Genomic DNA, 18,454 nt, shown 5'->3' with positions numbered 1-18,454 from the left:
AGAATCCACACTGGGAAGAAAGAGCTACATACACACTCACCGACTGTTTAAATTTTTCTCTTCATATTAGGTTTTTTTTTTTTTTTTCGCTTGGCAGTAGAAATTTCGTTGTACTGATCTGACATTAGCTATAGTTAGGAGCAGCATCTCGAAATACATTTATGAATTCTTTTTCATTTTCGCCTCTTAAACTGGTAAGAATAAACTAACGTAAGAATATGTTTTAGTTTCAATATAGTTTTTAGACTCAGATCTCGGGTGTATTTGCCCACATTCGAATGACTAGCTCACGGACCAAAGTTCGTTCATAGGTTACTGGTCAGACTTTGCTCATGCGTTCATCAGCTGTCGATACAGGTGTGTTCACACGCTTGAAAGGAGTTAGTCCTTGAACTGAGACAGTTAAGAGTCGTTCCCTCGCCTGTCAGGCTCCTGAAGAAGAACTACAAAAAACGAAGACAATGGAAAATTTGTACGAAAAGGTAAATGATGGAAATTTGTACGAAAAGCCATACGAACGGTCATATGAAAGTCCTACTGAACCAGATTACGTAAATCAAGGAGTAATTTACGAGACCCCAGGCGAAGTTAAAGAGGCGATATACAGCGAGGTCGAGGTGCATGTGCACGCAAATGGCGGTGATGGCAGCTCGTCACCTGAATATATGGACACAAGGGAAAATCCCTACATGGAGCCAGAAACTCACAATGAGTCTCAGTCGTGTGACACTGACAGCGACGAGGAGGATAAAGATCATGCTGTCTCCACTGTTGATGAAGCGTCTGGCGAAGTTGTGAATGGGGATGGAGTCAACTCTAGGCGAAGTTCGTCGTCCTCAGAGGAAGACAGAGATCCCTGCGATGATTCACCCTTACCAGCGCACGAAGACAACATCGAGGATGACATGCTTGCGGCGCACAGTGTTCCAGATGACAAGTCGCAGGAAGCTGGTGACTATACCCTCGGAGCCGCCCGGGGGATCAACGTCGAAGACCCTACTCAACCCGAGATCTCGCTCTTTGTAAAGGTAAAAAACAAACAAACAAACAAACAAAAACAGCAAACAAAAATATAACTCCTGATATTACCAAAGTTAGTCACCAGGTCACCTTTGACTCATGGGAAGGATAAGTACTTTAATATGAAAAAATGTGCAAATCGCACATGGTCTAAAATTAGTTGAATGGTTTATGTATTACTATTAAGATGTTGCTAGAGATGAACTCATAGTTTATACTCAGAGCAGTCTAAAGGTTGTTCAGGTGTGGTTACATGATAATGATTAGGACAATGATAACTGGTGGACTTGAACCATTGGGCTCTTAACCAAAGGTTGTTAAAGGAATACCAGACTTGTCAAAGTAAATATATATCCTTTTAAAATGGCTAGTTATGATAGCACATTGAAGTCTGCTTAAAAGTGAGTTTATATCAGCCCTTGTCATGCTCAACAAAGCATTTTTCTTGATGTAGCACATTTAAGTCAGTTACTGAGTAGAACAACAAATGTATTCATTTCTTTATATTTGTTAACTTTGTTCCAGGTGAAGGAATACAACAAAATCAGTGTTTTAACTAATAAAAAGGAACAATTTCCAGTACACTATGCCAGCAGATAGGGCTTGTGGAGTGGGAGGGGGAGTCATTAAATCAGTGTAGATTTTCAATCATTAACTTGTATCTCACAGTGGTCACTCAGTGAGCCGGAGAACAACAATAGTCTTTTTCTACAGAGAAAATCCATTACCAAATCCCTGTGCATAGTTAATAATTTAAGGCTACCAAAAATCTCTCTCTCTATATAAAGAAATGTATCTTTCTTGTCATTGAGCATTATTGCCAGTGTATCATGTGGAATGTCTTGAAGAGGATGGCTTTAAACCTCTGACATTGTTTATGAATGTATAGACTCCTCTGTCCATAAACATGAAAAAAATGATTCATATTCCATTTTGGGTGTCACCATTAACTTTATCTGTTTTGTCAACACTGTGTCATATAGCACAGCAGTACTGAGGTGTATATATTATAGAATTAGAGTAAAATGTCAGCCTCATAATATCTAGACTGCTCCCACGTGTTGTTTTATAGGTGTGTAGCACATAGGATGGTTCCGTAAACAACATTCAGCATCTGCACATCCACAGAATACGATGAAGATATGATATCTTTTAAATGTTCCTTGGAGTGAATTAAGAGAACTCCCAACCACTCGTGTGAGGTTGTGACTGTGCCAAGCCATTCCAGAATGAACCAGGCTATATTGACTAATCATTAACCAGTCAACTGTAGAGTCATGGAAACAAGAGTGAGCTCCATGCCTAAACAAATGAATCTATGTGCTCTCTTTGCTTTATGATAGAGCAGCGAGCTCTTGTGGTATATCTGTGGGAGAGGGTCACTTTGCTGATTGAGCAACTGTGATTGGAGCAGGAAAGTGTGTGTGTGTGTGTGTGTGTGTGGAGGGAATGACCCCGGTGATTTTGGTAACATGTTGACTTCACAAAGTCTGATGACCTTAGTTACAGGAGCAGCCACTTCACCTGAAAGCGGTCATAAAGCAACATGTGGAAAATGACAAATACATGTAGGAAAATGGCAATAACAGTGGCTTTTGCCAGATGAGAAGATACATTTCATATTCATATTTATTTCATGAAATGTCATTCTGTCATAAATCATTGCTACAGCGGTCAAACTGCGACATGACACGTTTCAGTGTCTCCTCAGATTTTTTTTTTTTTTCAGTTGTATGTCAGTAAACCTGTCAGGGCTGATGTGATCAAACACTACAGAAACAACTCAAGCAACATAGTAAGATAATAGTAACTAGATAGTAAGATAATGTAATGTCAATTTGTTGAATAAAATCAGCTTTATTAACCTAACTCTCAAAAGAGAATAAAATATTATATAGTAAACTTCTTCCTTGATACAGGTGTTGGATTGCATCAAACAGACCACAAATATATTCTTACACAAGGCATCACTAATTAAAGAGGAAGTCTGTCTGTCTTAAAACTGGTCTTATGTAGTTTACTTATGATTTACAGAAACATCACGTGTATTACATAACTGACAATATCTCAGTTTATCCATAAAAGAGGAACTAGCCAAGTTGTACGCTCTGATGTTGAGACTAGTGCTCGTGCCACTGCCATTTCCAAGTACCTTATCTGTAAACAGATTTTTATTCTTTCTTCATATACTTAATATTAATAGAAATGTTAGGGGATAGTACCTGCTTGTTTGACACTGTTTTGTTGTTTGCTTGTCACAAAGTCATTTCCTAAAAATAAAATGTATAAAAAATGTAATTCAGTATCTTTAGTTTATGCGGTTACATCAGCTATGTATTAATGAGATATATGCATGATAAAGAGGCTGAAAAGTGTGCATTGAAAGTTACACAGACACTTTTAGATGAGTTCAAAGGTTCTCTCTTTGGACAAGTTATGAAACTTAATCCAAGTAGTGAATGATTTTATATTATGGTGAATGATTTATGAGGCAAAGCAGAGTGCAAAGCCCAGCTTTACTGCTCAAGTTAAGACATGTCAAAGGTGAGCAAGTCACAAATCTATCCTTGGAGTTTTATTTTTCCCACAAGTTTCATCTAAATGGATATGTTCAATCAAAGGTCTTACCATTTTGCACAACTGTGCTAATCAGAATCAGTGTGGCTAATCAGTTATATATTGTACCTACAGGGTCATGTTATCAAAACTTAAAATGATGACCTTGACTAGGTGAGTCACAGCAACACCGGATGATAAAAACTTGGACAAGAATAGTTGTGTTCAGTAGCTTATGTTGTTAATTGTTTTGTGAACATTTTTTTCCTCAGACTTTTCTAGTCCATGGGTAAAGTCACAGTGTCTTCATGTGTTGTGGTTTGGCCATCAGAGGGAGTCATTCAGCTGGTCTTTTCAATCTGTTTACCCAACAATTGTCGCTTTACGTTCATATACACAGCATTTCTGTGTTGGTGTGTTGCCCCTTCCTGGTTACTCTACCCCATCCCCTTAGTCCCTTTAAAGCCATTGAATATATGGGACTATATGTGAGGATGATACATTGATTTGTGAGTGAATTGGAGAAACATCATATTATGTCTTTATTTTGGAATGGTGGTAGCTGCTACAAAAGGCAAGGTGCGGTCCATGTTAATACCCATGGAATGACCCTCGAGTACGTCCCCTTTTTATGGATAGTGCTTTGCTCTAAGATATAAATTTGTAGAGCTCCAAGCTGACATACAAAGTAAAGTATGTACCTAGAAAGACAAATACAATCTTCAGTACCTTCCTAATATATTCCCTTAAATTTGTGACAAAATGTTTATAGATAGATAGATAGATAGATGGACTGACTGAGGGTTGGCTAGATGGATGGATGTGACTCACGTATCTGGTGACTTTGTCTTTATTTTCAGAACCAGTGCTTTTTGCTTTTAATGACCTATATTGCATATTTCCATCAAATTTGAGGGGCACCATCAAACCAAAGCCAAGTGATGAAATATTGAAGAGGGAATCTTGCTCCAGGGATGTAGCCTCCTGAAGACTACAGGAGAGAAGTGTGTATGTGTGTGTGTGTGTGTGTGTGCACGACCATGTATGTGTCCATTAAAAATGCATGCAGCTCATTCCTCTACTCTGGGTTTCTGGGTTGCGCTAGTGTTACAGAATTACAAGCTGTAAGCAACTGGAGCAACTGGTGTTATATGTGCACCAGATCAGTGTTTTACTGCTGTTGGCTTAAAACAAGTTGTTTTGTTTTTTGTTTTTTTTTACTGTTGTTGGTTTTTTCCTTGAAAACTTGATATGGTTACTGTTTAATCCTGTGGATACCTTTACCATAGTCGGTGTCTTAAATTTGTGTTTATTTAGATGAAAACATGTGTTGTAATTAGTCATCGGAAGAACATTTTTCATGATTGTCCATTTCTTAACCTTTCTTTTCAGACCCTTTTTAATTTGTAGAAAATTTGTCATTTCTCTTTACAGTGTGAACTGTTGATTTTCTCTGTTGTGCTAGTATGACAACTGAAGCCTAACGTCAGTTAGTTTAATCCTGTTGTTACAAACTACCTCTCCCTCATCTGACCTCAAACACTTCAACATGTTTTGATTTTTAGACATGGAGAACCAACTGTTAGTCCATTCTGCCAAACATTCTTCCAGACTGTTCCTTCTCTTTCTTGGGTGTCATGTGGTAAGGTGTTGTTTTGATGATTTATTCATTCAAGGACACTAGTGTCACATAGATGCCTCACAACATACCTATCAGTGATCCACCATGGATCTTTGTCAGTTTATTTACTTATGTTGTGCTGAATGTTGTCCTTGGCCTCAAGTTCAGCAATGGTGTCCTATGCTGAGGGAAGGCTCCTCCCCATATGTAAAGTATGACACCTCTCCCCCTCACCATCCTACCACCCCTGAGAGAGAAGGAACCAGATCTGTGCTCATTTGGGCTAGCGCTGGTATCAGTAGACCCGCAGCCTGAGTGTGTGGCATAGCACTGTGATACACCAGAACGGGGCTGAAACGAAAGTTCTCCACATCAGCCAGGTACTGTTGGTCAGCCAGGCCCTCCGATACAGAGAAGGAGGATGCAGGGGTTTGGATGTGAACAATTTTGACTTTTTCTCATTTTCCATATACACGATAGAGTGTGCATAATGACTGACCTGACTTCCTTAAATGGGAACAGCAAGGACCCTGACATAGAGTTGTTTGTCAAGGTAAGGGGGAAATGTGTTTTTAATGAAAATTAACATAGAAAAGGAAAAGACATTTGCCATTGTGGTTTGCAGGGCATTTCTGTGTCTCAGTGAAGTTATGAAGCTGCAGTATTGTATCAGGAAAGCCTGTGTAACTCAATAGTTGCTCTAGAGTTACAGCGGCACATTCAGCTGCTTTCACAAGAAGAATATTTTATATGCATGGAGATAGCGTCTAGAAAATATGGATGAGCTAACTGTGCACCTAGCGTTCAGAATGGCCGCATCTTTGTGTGATCAGCTTCTCTCATTTCTGAATTTAAGTTAGAGGATTCAATATCCACACAATTTTCAAGAAAGCTGTAGGAATTACATGGCAATACATGCATCTATTGTATTATCTTTGTTTATATTAGCATCTATGCTATTTTCATTGTGTCTCATTTTTGTGCTTTTGAATACCATTTAACTCTTTGCATGCTTTACATATACAGTTGTGTCAACTAAATATAAAATATATTAGCACTGTGTTATATTAGCACAGTGTGTGGTTGCTGCTCATTTCCTCTTAAGACAGATAGGGAATATATCAATGAACTATGCACTGATTCAGTGACTCAGACCTCCCTCTGGAACCAATTGATTCAATTGAAATGTGAAGTGAGACACATAGCTGACAAAGCTCCCAACATAAGCATTTTAACTAATGAAGGCATCTGAAAACATTTTAGCAGTATTTATGCAGGTGTATGTAATATTCAGTGATTGATGATATCAGTGGTTCTCAGTCCACTCCTGCTTGGCCTTCCCTATTTCAGCCCAGGTTTGACACGCCTGAAGAGATTAACCAATGTTTCATCAAGTCCTTGATTAACTGATTGATCTGGTGTGTGTTGACACAAAATGGCCAGGGCTTGGATTATCTGGAGAACTGACTTGTGAAACACCATATTAGAGACTGTTTAGCAAACAGTAAGACTATATAAACGGGTTAAATTATTCTTAAAAGTGTAGTCACTGATAATGTGTAGTTCACAGAGAGTAATCAACTTATTCGAACTGCTATAGTTAAAGATAATAGTTTAGCACATAATAACTACACGAAAGAGGTGCCACTACATTTTTCCTCTTGCACAACATTGTCTGATAAAGGGATAGACTGGCTTTTATGGTCATTGGCAACGTATTGAAGAACATCTCTAGCTTATGGTTGTGCACATATTGAGAGACATTCCACCAGCTACCAATGATAAATCTGAAATGAAAGAAAGTAATACTGGTAGTCTGCATTGAGGGGCAACATGTGAGAGACAGGAAGTGAACAAAATGTTATATATACAACACGAGGCAAATAATTTCAAAACATAACCCTTACCTACAACTGATGTTCAGTTTAATGATTTTAACAGGATGTCAACAGTGATTTGATATGTATCATGAGTTTGCTATATTTTGTCTTACTATCTCTTATTTGGACTGTCCATTTTTGTTAAAGAACATCTGTGTTGGTTTCTTTTTATGGGAATATGGGTAATAGTTTTGTGGAAATCGGGGGACAAAAGCAGGGTATTTTGAAATGATATGAGTAGAATTATAACAGTAACATGGACAAACCTTTTACCCAGTCTACAGATACCTAAAAGTTTTTTACTGAACTGCACTTGATACGCTGGTTTCATTGAATCTGTCACTGTTGTGATTTATAATGAAAGGGTGATCTGACCAGTGGCAATGTTCTTCATAACAACCAGTGAGTTTTAAATGCTGAAGCTAATTAGCAGAACGTATGACCTCACGAGATTATATTTTATAACACTAACCTTCAGATAAATCCTTAATCCATTGCAGATTATGCTTTGGGATTACGACATTTAGAAAGGTCTACAATTCCAAATTGCAATTTGTGTCTCTACTGAGAGAAGCTGATGGTGACACCCAATCTTTATCCTCTTCGAACTGCTTCACCACTTGGATCTGTGACTCTGGTAGCACAATAGTTCACTGTTTTCTTGTTCCCGGTAACTATTCCATTGCCCAAACTGATTTACTGAGGAAATGGAGTGAGAAATTAAGAGATAAATATTTTGAACATCTAACTGCAACCCCCACCTTTATTCAGATGAAAGCCTTGGTTCATGGTTGGCAACTTCCCAGAACCTCTTTGACATGTTCAGCGAATTGTATTTTTAGGTTGTCTGAGTTCAGTTTTTCAAAGATAAGCATTGGAAGTGTCACCTTTATCAAATACAGTGTGGGCTTGTATAAATCTTAAGAGTTTTGCACCATTTTCACATGTTAGATACGGATACCATTTGAAATTAATGCAAATCACCGTGACATGGTTATTTGCACAAAGGAGAATAAAATTCGGGTGGAGTTACCTTCCCACAAAGCTGTACTTTCTGACCTACACGTGTACAGCCTATGTCCAGTAGAGCAGGTAATTGAAGTGGCATGTATAATTCATGCTGCCCTTGGTATTAGCTCACATGAGATACTTTCCATACACAGCCTTCTGATCTTACTCTCAGAAACTGGATCTGCTTGATCAGACCTGATCAGAGACATACCGGTTTGACTCTGATTCTTGCCTTTAGATATCCTGAGACTGGTAATGCCTTATATATAAGTTTTCACATGACACTGAGAATTTGGATACAAGACAACTTTTTATTCTAAAGACATATATATTGGAGTTGATTAAAAGATGTCAAATCGGTCTCAACAACCACCATTGACTGAAAAAGTTCTTAACTTAAGCCATGCATGATTAGTACTATATATATTGAGAACGCCAGGTTTGTTTTGTAGGGCTCTGCCTGTTATAGGACATCATAAGATTAACTGATGGATAAGTGGTGTACAACTGTGTAACAGCAGCTGTTTTGCATAAAGCATCCTGACATGTCATGTTCCCTTGTGTTTTCATTGTTTTGTACACTGTCTGTATCTAGGGAAATCATACGGAAGAGGTAATGCAAGAACTGGAAGGCATGTTTGTCATTGCATTGCTGACCTTAACATTCTGTCTGGTTAATTTATGTACCATGCATGAAATACTTACATGTTTACTGCATACATGCTGCAAATCCCTATAAAAATTCTTGTGACAGGTTAAAGATTTCGGTTCAACACATTCACAAATATCTCTGAGGGAAGATCTTTGTCATCATTTTGTAATTACCACTTCAGTCCTATCTCTGTAAGGATGATAAAATTACTGCTAGGTACAATTTTGCAGATACAAATGTACTGATAACTGTTATCTCAATCAAATGTGATGACAGCATGTCCAGATCATATTACTCAATGGTCATTTTCCTTTTCCTTTTTTATGAGGTATAACTAAAATATTGGTCTTTCCTTCTTCGATAAATGTACTGGTGATTTAACACTATGTAGTTATTTACTTCAGTTAAGTTTCCATTAAGCTTATTTATGCCAGCAGAGATAATAGTGAATCCCTGATTGATTATTTCATCTGTCTGTCTCCATTTCCAGTCTCTTCCTTCTCACTCCATGTGAGATGTGTTGTATTAACGTGTATGTTCGTATATGTGTTTGTAGGCAGGGAGTGATGGAGAGAGTATTGGAAACTGCCCATTCTCTCAGCGCCTGTTCATGATCCTCTGGCTCAAGGGTGTAGTATTTAATGTGACCACTGTAGACCTGAAGAGGTAGGTTTCACAGAAAACACATATTCACTGGCAAAACATGGGGCAGACACAAAGTACTGCCAGACTTGTGTTGCAACTTATGATGGTGATTTTTATTGTTGTTGCCAAATTGTTTTTAAACCTTGTCTGTGCTGATTTGTCACCTGAAAGATTCTTGTCGGCAATTTCTTTGTTTTGATTAAGCTCCTGTAAAATGAGCCTGAATTTACACAGATGATTGTCCATGACATGGTACATGATATGTATGCTTTTGGTGATGTGTGTTTGTGCCTGTGTGTGTCTGTGTGTAACTCTGTATTAGAAAACCCGCTGATCTGCATAACCTGGCACCAGGCACACATCCTCCTTTCCTCACCTTTAACGGGGAGGTTAAGACTGATATTAATAAGATAGAGGAGTTTCTGGAGGAGGTGCTCGCACCACCAAAGTAAGTTAACCTTTAAATCAAGACTTAACATACGGTCTCATCACAAACCATTGTTGAGAAGCTTTTTAAACTTTTCATTTTTACAGTAACACCCGCCCCTTGTACATATGCTATATATTGGTACAATGTGTGTAAAACAATATATTGCAAGATATATTTTTTAAAAAAATATATTTGTGTGGGATATTTGAGAATACGATAGGCTGGTGAAAAAACAGTGCTGTGAATGTCTGACCTGCTTTTCTCCTGTCTGTACATAAGATACCCCAAACTGGCCGCCAAACAGAGGGAGTCCAACACAGCTGGGATTGACATTTTTGCTAAATTTTCAGCTTACATCAAAAACACAAAACCAGAGGCTAATGAGGGTAGGTATGCCAGTCTCTGTTAGATGCTTATGTGAACGGATAACAATAGACTAGAATGGAGTTTGATGCATATAGCTGCATTTTGTTCTCCCTGGCCGCTTTTGCTTTATAGTTTATACACGTGTGTCTATAAGTGTGCATCCTAGAATTTCAGAAAGCTGAAGTGTACATTTATTTCTGTACATTTTTCATACATGTATGAGCTGAGGGTGGCTGAAGTCTATATGTACCTTTGTATTTCAATTCAACTGTATTTTGAAATGAGGTAATCTAAACTGTCCTCTACCGTCTTTTCCAGGTTTGGAGAAGAGCCTGACAAAGGCCCTTAAGAAACTGGATGACTATCTGAATAGCCCTCTGCCTGATGAGATAGATGCTGACAGCATGGAGGACGAGAGGAGCTCCACTCGTAGTTTTCTGGATGGCAACGACCTGACCCTGGCTGATTGCAACCTCCTGCCAAAGCTGCATATAGTCAAGGTGAGCTCAGATTCTGAAAAAGAGTTTCTGAGGAAATGGAGTCTTGACTGTTTTGCTCTGCTTTTTAGAGCCTTTTACACTTGATCAGTAATGATTACACTCAGCTTCATGCTGTCTCAGAGATATAATACAAGTGAGTTTATGAAATTTTCATAATTCTAAGTGCTGATATGATGTCTGCTGTCACTAAATGCACTTGAAACCTTTTAGATTGTTGCCAAGAAGTATCGCAACTACGAGATCCCAACTACTATGACAGGTGTGTGGCGCTACCTGGAGAACGCCTATGCTCGTGACGAGTTCACCAACACCTGTGCCGCTGAGAAAGAGATTGAATTTGCCTATCAAGATGTGGCAAAGAGGCTGCTCAAGTAGTCCGTGGCACTAATCCCACTGACAGATGGACGAGAATCAACGAAAGCATTCCATCTTTGCTCTCAGTAAGCTGGTAATTGGGATTTTTGATCCAGGTTCATTTTTAACCCACGGTGCTGTGCCAGATGGATGGAATTTACCTTTATCAGTGAACATGCTGGTGACCTCCACTGGCTCCAGAACAAGACCACTTTATCATTTTTTGGCCACTCTCACTCCTCTGTCATTGTCAAAATCAAACCTCAACTTACAAAGCCTTCCCTTCCTAGCTTTTCTTGACAGTTTCTTTTTCAGTGACTCTTTCATTTCTGTGTCTTCAGTTTCTTTAGTGGAATAAATCAGTTCTGTCCTCTATTACCAAATGATAGCCTCTTTATGGATTTGGTTAGATGAACCTTCTTTCTTATTTATTCCTATTATTTCTGTTATTAAGCAACTTTTTAAAGTTATTGTCTGACAATAATAGTGTGTATTATGAAAGCATATGCTAAAAGCACATTTATAAAGAATGGTAAAGTATTCTGAATGACACCAGGTTTTAATGATCAGCCTGCTACAGTCATAAAACCTTTAGCTTTGCTGTTCTCCATCTATTTGACAGCTGCATAATTCTTATCTGTTTTAATGAATGTGTTTCACTGTTCTTGCAAAAAATTTCAAATACTCAGTGTAACTCATGTACGTATGATAATGTTTGTGCTTTGTGGAGAAACTGAACAAAGTTGAGACAAGGGGTAATAGTTAATCTTTAGAAAGTTCTCTGTCTGTTCTGTGGAAACTCTGAACAAATAATATTTTTTCTGACTGTACTCAGAAACCTGTTTCAATGCTTTATATTTTTCCTCTGGAATGAACTAAAATGATTTCAAATCAATGTGCTTATTTACTTAATTAATTCAAGTGACACAATGAAATCACTGTAAAATAATCGTATTCCAAAATTCTGCCGAAAAAAAAAATCACATCATGCTGAATATTTGATTACAGGCCGGTAGTGCATAAGTCTTGCAATATGTACCACCAGCAGAATGCACAATCAGAAGCACTCCAGTGACTGCTTCAAACACTTCCCATGCTTTTTGTCTATTTAATACCATGCTCTAAAATATCAGTAAGTTAATTTTTTACTGGTTGTCTTTGCAAGAATTTAGGCCTTCAAACCTTAAGTCACTTTGTAAAATCTTGTAATATAAATTGGACAGTTACATCTCAGATTACTTCGCTTTCTTAAGCCTTACTAAATGGTTTGGAGTCATTGCTCCTATCAAATAGGGACTAGAGAAACCTTATACCATTCATCTTTACATCCCCTCCTCTCAGCGCTGTTGGAGTAATGGGCTGATTTACATCCATTGATATGTCCTTATGGATTAACTGCTCTTGTATGGTTTGGATACTTGTTTCATATGAAATGAAAGTTTTGTTCTAGATGGACCCATCCTGTGTAAAACTCTCTGAATAAAATAATATTTTCACAGACTGACTTGTGTTGCTTTTTTCTCCATGAAGAAAACTCTACTAATGGTTTCAGTTAGATATCTAATGAATGTTTTATGTTTTAGTCATGTAAGAGGAGCCAGTTATATGGTTAAACTGTAGAATTGCCTTAAGCTGCTTTAGAAAGCTCTAAAATAGTCTTTTATTGTGTAATTAGGGTTAAAGGGTTTGCCATGGAGTGATAAACCTTGATGGTCTTGATGGTAGTTGCTGTCTCTGTGCTGAGTGGGTCCATTCTAACACTGACTAACAGTTTAACACAAAGAAGCAGACTTTGATCTCGTAACTTCTTGAGTGACAGAGCAAAGACTGTTAACAGATTTAAATACAGGCTACTGAGCCATGGATCAAAGCTATCCTTCCACACAGCTCTCTCAGTGGAGCGGAAAACCTAAGAGCAGCCATCCGATCTGTCTCTCTTTTTCCCTCCAAAAGCCTCACTCTTGAAGACCCATGCCCGTCAGATTTACAATAATGACCATGTCTATTTACTCAAAGCAGGAACCTTCCAGGAATAATAGTCCAGGAAAATAAATGGAGCCTGCCATATTTTTTTCCACACAAGTAAGAAAATATGAACCAGGACCTGTGCCTGACTGTTCAGTAATTAGTTCTTAAACATCCTACGCCTCGAATCCTATTTGCTCAGATTCAGCATTTTCAAAGCAAGACAATACAGAACGAGACATTAATGTCAAACAGGTCTCCAACAGATCCAGTAACTTTAATCTGTTTTTACAAACACCACTGGTCCATTCGTGTTTCAATAACTGGTGGAGTGTGTGGAGAAAGCATTTGTAATAGGCTTGTCTGTCTTAGTTTCACTGCAAAGTAATGGATTATATTGCAAAATGTTCTTTGCCATAAAATGTGGATTGATTTTGACAATGTTCCATGGCTTATTCATAACAGTAAAGGAAAATGAAGGAAGCTGAGTGGGAACCCTGAGAGTGAGACAGTGACCTCATTGTATATAGGACTCAAGGTCATATAAGGAAGTGACATAACAGCAGGTAACCCACTGATTAAATAAAGCAGTTATATAAATGTTGTAATGTCTTATGTAATATACAGAAAACACATATAATTTAATATTATTTTGTTTTGTGTTTCAAAGAATCTGGCTTCTGGATCTTCTGAGTGCATTAGTACATTTGAACTACTACTGTTGAAACATCCACTAGATGTCACTGCACATATATGTATGTATGTATGTATATATATATATATATATATATATATATATATATATATATATATATATATATATATATATATATACCTCCATCACGTGATAACTGATTTCACTGATTTCTACCTGTGAAATATGAATGTACCATAAAATTATAAGATATGTCCATCCAAATGCCATGGTATAATTTACACGCCACAGAGAATTATGGACTGGAACAAACTTGTCCCACCGATGCTGAAGTGAAATCTACACTATGTCATGCACCATCTATTTATGTGACTCAGCCTCACTACTGAATGGGATAACTGTGTCTGGAATTCTTTGAACTTGTGTGGAAATTTGCCTCTGTTTACCTTTTACAGCGCGTGTTATTTTTAAATTCTAGGTTTATATGGTATGGACAGACAAAATGGCCTGGATTATTTGTTGGCATATTTCTTAATGTCTAACTTCAAACTGGCTTAAGCCATTTGCTTTATAGTTTAAATATGGTTGGAAAACATAATACTTACTGCAATTTTTTGTGAATCTGTTTCAGTTATTCTTCATAGACAGATATAACATCAGTTTTTAAAGGCCCGACCTATCATTAATATTACTGATGAATTCTTTGTTTTCCACTTTATATCTAGTGGTCTCAAAACCCTGCAATTCTGTTCAATTAAGTTACAGGTGAGAGCCATAACCAGGTTATTGTTCCCATCCCCTGTTAGGCACAGGACAACAGTGAAACAAATGTTAAACCTACATAAAGGAAGAGAAACAATAAACATGGCTCATGCTAGTCTTTTTTGGAGGGAAAAAATGATTTACCAAAGTTCACCTAATTTGTACCTTCAACATACTTAGCTCTTTACTTTGACACAGAACTGATAAGACTTTTTTCAGAATACATTTTATTTTTACATTTTGTGTTGAAGTTCCACACGTTCAGGGTTATGTCTTGAAATACACGTCATATGCTATGTGAATTATAACATGAAACACGCATGTTAAATAAGATATTGTTTTTTGTTGTTGTTGTTATTTTTAGCTTCAAATAACTGCCACTGAAATCTGGTGACCAACCACTTGAAATGCATGGCACATGGTACCTATTAATATCATTTAACTTGTGCCAAAGCATTAAATGCTTGAAAGCTATATATCTACATTAAGCAGGTGGTTTTGGCATTTGCAATGTGTGTTTATTTATTTCTTTGAAGGTTGAGCAAGCTGAACCAGGTTGAATGGGACAGGAAGTTGAGTGCATAGTTGATGCATGGTAAGTCTGTACTGGTGACTTCAGCATCCTGTCATTAACAGGGAAGTGCAGAGAACTGTCCTTCTTGCTTGCTTTGATGACTTACCAAGAACCCATTTATGCCAGCTGTCACCATCTTTGCAGCTCTGCCCAAAGGAAGGCAGTGAACTCTATGCCCTGCCCATTTTGATTCGGCATTTGGTCAGAAAGGTTCTGGCATAGTCCCTATATTTCAGAGCAAACAGTTTGCAGACCTCAGAGACAGGGCAACATGACCCCTGCCATTCTTTTCTGACAGTGGCAGCTCAGTGCTTCTCTGCAAAAAGTCTGAGAAATTCTGACCTACGGTGACAAGAAATCTAAAAGCCATGACATATAGTCCTCTTAGGTTTGGTTTTTTTGGTTAATAACAACTGCTATTGTTGACATTTTTAGAAAAATTTCAAACTTACCAAAAGGGAGAGCACAATGGACTTACTTCCAGTGGTGTTATGGTGGATAGATAGCTGACGTTTAAGTAGTGGATTTTTAATCCACTTTGAATGTTGGAAACTGTTAAGGGAAGTAAAGTCATTAGGACCTTGTATCATTTATGAGCCTTAGTTAGTGTCCAGTTGCTCCACTGCCAAAGGGCCACTACTGCCTGGAAATGCTTTTCCACACTGGGTACCGTTTAAACTCTCTAATGCTTTGTGAATAAATCAGCTTATGGTGTCACATAAGATGACGGATACAGCTATAGAGTGAAAAAAGTGAGTTCTTTGTTTCTTTGTTGTGGACTTGAGTGTATGCCTGCAGACGGTCTGAGACTGTTGTGTAATTTCAGTATAATGATGCTGATGATGGGAAGCGACTGTGCCTATCCTATTTCAGTCAGAGGAATGAAGCTTGGTGACATTACTGGGAAATACAGGCAGGCTCATCCTGTTCAAATTTCACACAAGGGCTGACCATTGTGCAGTCACTACTTTAATCCATGACGGAGAAAAAGTATTTCTCTCTCTCTCTCTCTCTCTCTCTCTTTTTTTTTACAAAAATTTGCCATACGTTCTGGTGAAACTAGACTCAGTATCTCAGGATAATACTGATAATATCTATGATCATACATCACTTCTACGTGATTGGTCAATATCCAATAAATTTACAGCAGATCGCTTAGTCCCAAACACAGACCTGGAGGCTGAACTCTGATGCTATAACTTGTGAACTTACTCCTCATACCTCAAAGGTCATCGGGGCCTCCACTGGCATATTCAGTTCCAGTCACATTTCAGAGAATATTTACATAATCAACACTGTGTTTTGATTATCCTAGATTAATACTGTCTCCAGGTGTGTTTGAACCATGGATGTTATCTCCAAATGAACATATAATCACTAAACATCTAAGATGAGATGTTTAGTCTGAGAAAAATAATTCAGATTTTTTTGCTTGTTTGATTATTAGCACCAAACTAATGCAGGCTGTAAGGACAACCTACAGATTGTTACCTAGGTCTGCACAATAGTTGGTTCAAAGCCATATATCCATATATGTCTTGCAATGTTTGGAGTCAGCCACTGTAAGTAAGCCCTGTGAAATCAAAAGTTTAATGAAGAACCAACTATTGAAGAACATGGTTGAATGAGTCCAGATCTCTTTTGCAACTGACGGCATCCTTAAGATGGGTTCCATGCACACGCATGGGATTCACGTGCTTATTTAATGGACCACTGTGTAATTCTAAACATTTCTACAAAATTCTTGACCTCAGGAGTTGGATGAGAATATAATGAAATCTAGGTGGAAGACGGAAAATTAATTTTCCTATTGTCAAAGCCTGGTAATTAGGTTGTGAAAGCTCCTGAATTTACTTTTACGGACAATTGCACAATCTGATAATTTTCTTAGTTGTCAGAGCAGGCTGCCTTGAGACTGTTTTAAGATTTTTAGCCCTTAATAATGAAGGAAAAAGTCTAAAGACAAAAAGGTTCCATGGCATGAAAACAGGATATCATTTTTATTAAGACTAATGGCAAGCGGTACAAATCCAACCTTTCCACAAGGGAAGAGAATATCAGATTTTTCAAACATTAAATTGAAACTGCCCAGTTCCTCTCAGTCTATTACGGTGATTTGTGGCGAGATCTTGATGGAGATTATCGGTCTGACAGCTGCACGCCTGTGGCTTCAGTGCTTATGACCTAAAGCAAAGAAATTTCTGGAACAAAGAGCTAATTTCTGGCAGTCTGATCACCAACTGGATATCATGGATAAGCAGAAGTCCTCACACAGGTTTCGTATTGTCTCTTTCGAAGACCATTGTGGTAACCATACAGCCTCTTAGTACAAACGTCAGTACTCAAAATGGACTAACCAGCCAGATTACTACTGAGAGGTTTTCCTTTTCTGGTTCAATGGGAATTAGTTCAAATTTATGGCTAAGTTAAATCTTTTATTCAGAGATCTGAGTTATGATTCCATGGGGTCATTATCTTCAACTGAATATCTGATTGATAAAACCAAGTCTGTTAAAGACATTTCAGTATGAATATTTAACATGGAAACAAATTCTTCTACCAAATATAAAGGAAAAAAGTGATTATATCCACATCATAAAAGATTTCCATTAATCCCATGTTTGAAATGGCTGCTTTGCTTGTGGTGGCAGGATGTGGATTGGGACTTATGTAAGTGTACTGTAGAGTATTATAAATCATTTATGACATGACCTGGTGTCGCATTGAGGAAGAGAGACAGTTGAGTACCTCTTGCAACGTTCTAGAATGTATCTATCCACATTAGAGACCAACCTGGTACCCCTGGTTTAAAGTTCTGACCACAGAAACATACGCAGAACCATGGCTGTCACACAGATTCACTTTATTATTCAGCTTTATAAATCATCGCCCAACTCCCCAGGAAATCGAGAATGTTTGACTTTCCAGTCATAAACCATAAAATCTGTCATTAATATAATAACACGACTTAGGATGTTTTGGAGACTGAGCTGGAGTCTAAACTAGGAGCAGACATGGGCATCAGTGAAATGGTCTGGCATACAGCACTGGTGCATGATTACTTTGTCATTTTCCGAAACAGCGACACCACGACTGTATGTCAGTCATCATAAAAGATCTATGGTAGCGTTATTTGACTTCATTGTATTACCAGGTCATTAGTTCTCAGCTAACACTTAGCCCCATCCAAATAGTTCGCAAAGCTATTTCTTTGATGAGAAGCATGTCTTTACTTCTCTGTGACTGGCGACATCTGTAGATGGAGTTTCTGTCCAAATATTTCACATTTTACTGCCTGGCCCCAACCAGTGGAAAAGGCCTGCTTTGCATGAATATTTGGCTCTGCTATGCGCCGTCCCGTCATATGTTCTATGTTCTGAGACGCTCAATTGTAAGGAGCCGTTTCTGACAGTTTAGATGGAGCATAACTTGAAACTCCTGGCGTCTACGTGAAGTCTCAACA

The 18,454-nt window shown here is 38.0% G+C and overlaps 1 protein-coding gene across 2 annotated transcripts; it reads left to right on the top strand.

Annotated features, from left to right (window-relative positions):
- Window positions 1-336: 336 nt before the first annotated feature.
- On the top strand, window positions 337-12,536 carry clic5b (chloride intracellular channel 5b). Of its 2 annotated transcripts, none has more exons than XM_030770553.1 (6): window positions 337-1,028; window positions 9,297-9,406; window positions 9,708-9,833; window positions 10,095-10,201; window positions 10,500-10,681; window positions 10,892-12,536. In XM_030770553.1, the coding sequence occupies exons 1-6, from the start codon at window positions 462-464 to the stop codon at window positions 11,054-11,056; spliced, it is 1,257 nt and encodes a 418-aa protein (XP_030626413.1). In that variant the 5' UTR covers window positions 337-461; the 3' UTR covers window positions 11,057-12,536. The 2 variants fall into 2 exon arrangements, with proteins under 2 accessions (XP_030626413.1, XP_030626414.1); XM_030770554.1 differs by lacking the exon at window positions 337-1,028 and adding an exon at window positions 5,688-5,750.
- Window positions 12,537-18,454: the final 5,918 nt, after the last annotated feature.

The sequence above is a fragment of the Chanos chanos genome, chromosome 4 (genome assembly GCF_902362185.1).
Source record: "Chanos chanos chromosome 4, fChaCha1.1, whole genome shotgun sequence".
In the NCBI taxonomy this organism is placed as follows: Eukaryota; Metazoa; Chordata; class Actinopteri; order Gonorynchiformes; family Chanidae; genus Chanos; species Chanos chanos.
This window is presented reverse-complemented; position numbering and strand designations above follow the sequence as displayed.

What these genes read in the sequence shown, in the direction of transcription:
- clic5b (XM_030770553.1), top strand. Translation starts at nt 462, where the DNA reads ATGGAAAATTTGTACGAAAAGGTAAATGATGGAAATTTGTACGAAAAG. An exon ending in ACCACTGTAGACCTGAAGAG is followed by an intron (nt 9,407 to 9,707) that starts GTAGGTTTCACA and finishes ACTCTGTATTAG; the next exon opens with AAAACCCGCTGATCTGCATA. An exon ending in AAAACCAGAGGCTAATGAGG is followed by an intron (nt 10,202 to 10,499) that starts GTAGGTATGCCA and finishes CGTCTTTTCCAG; the next exon opens with GTTTGGAGAAGAGCCTGACA.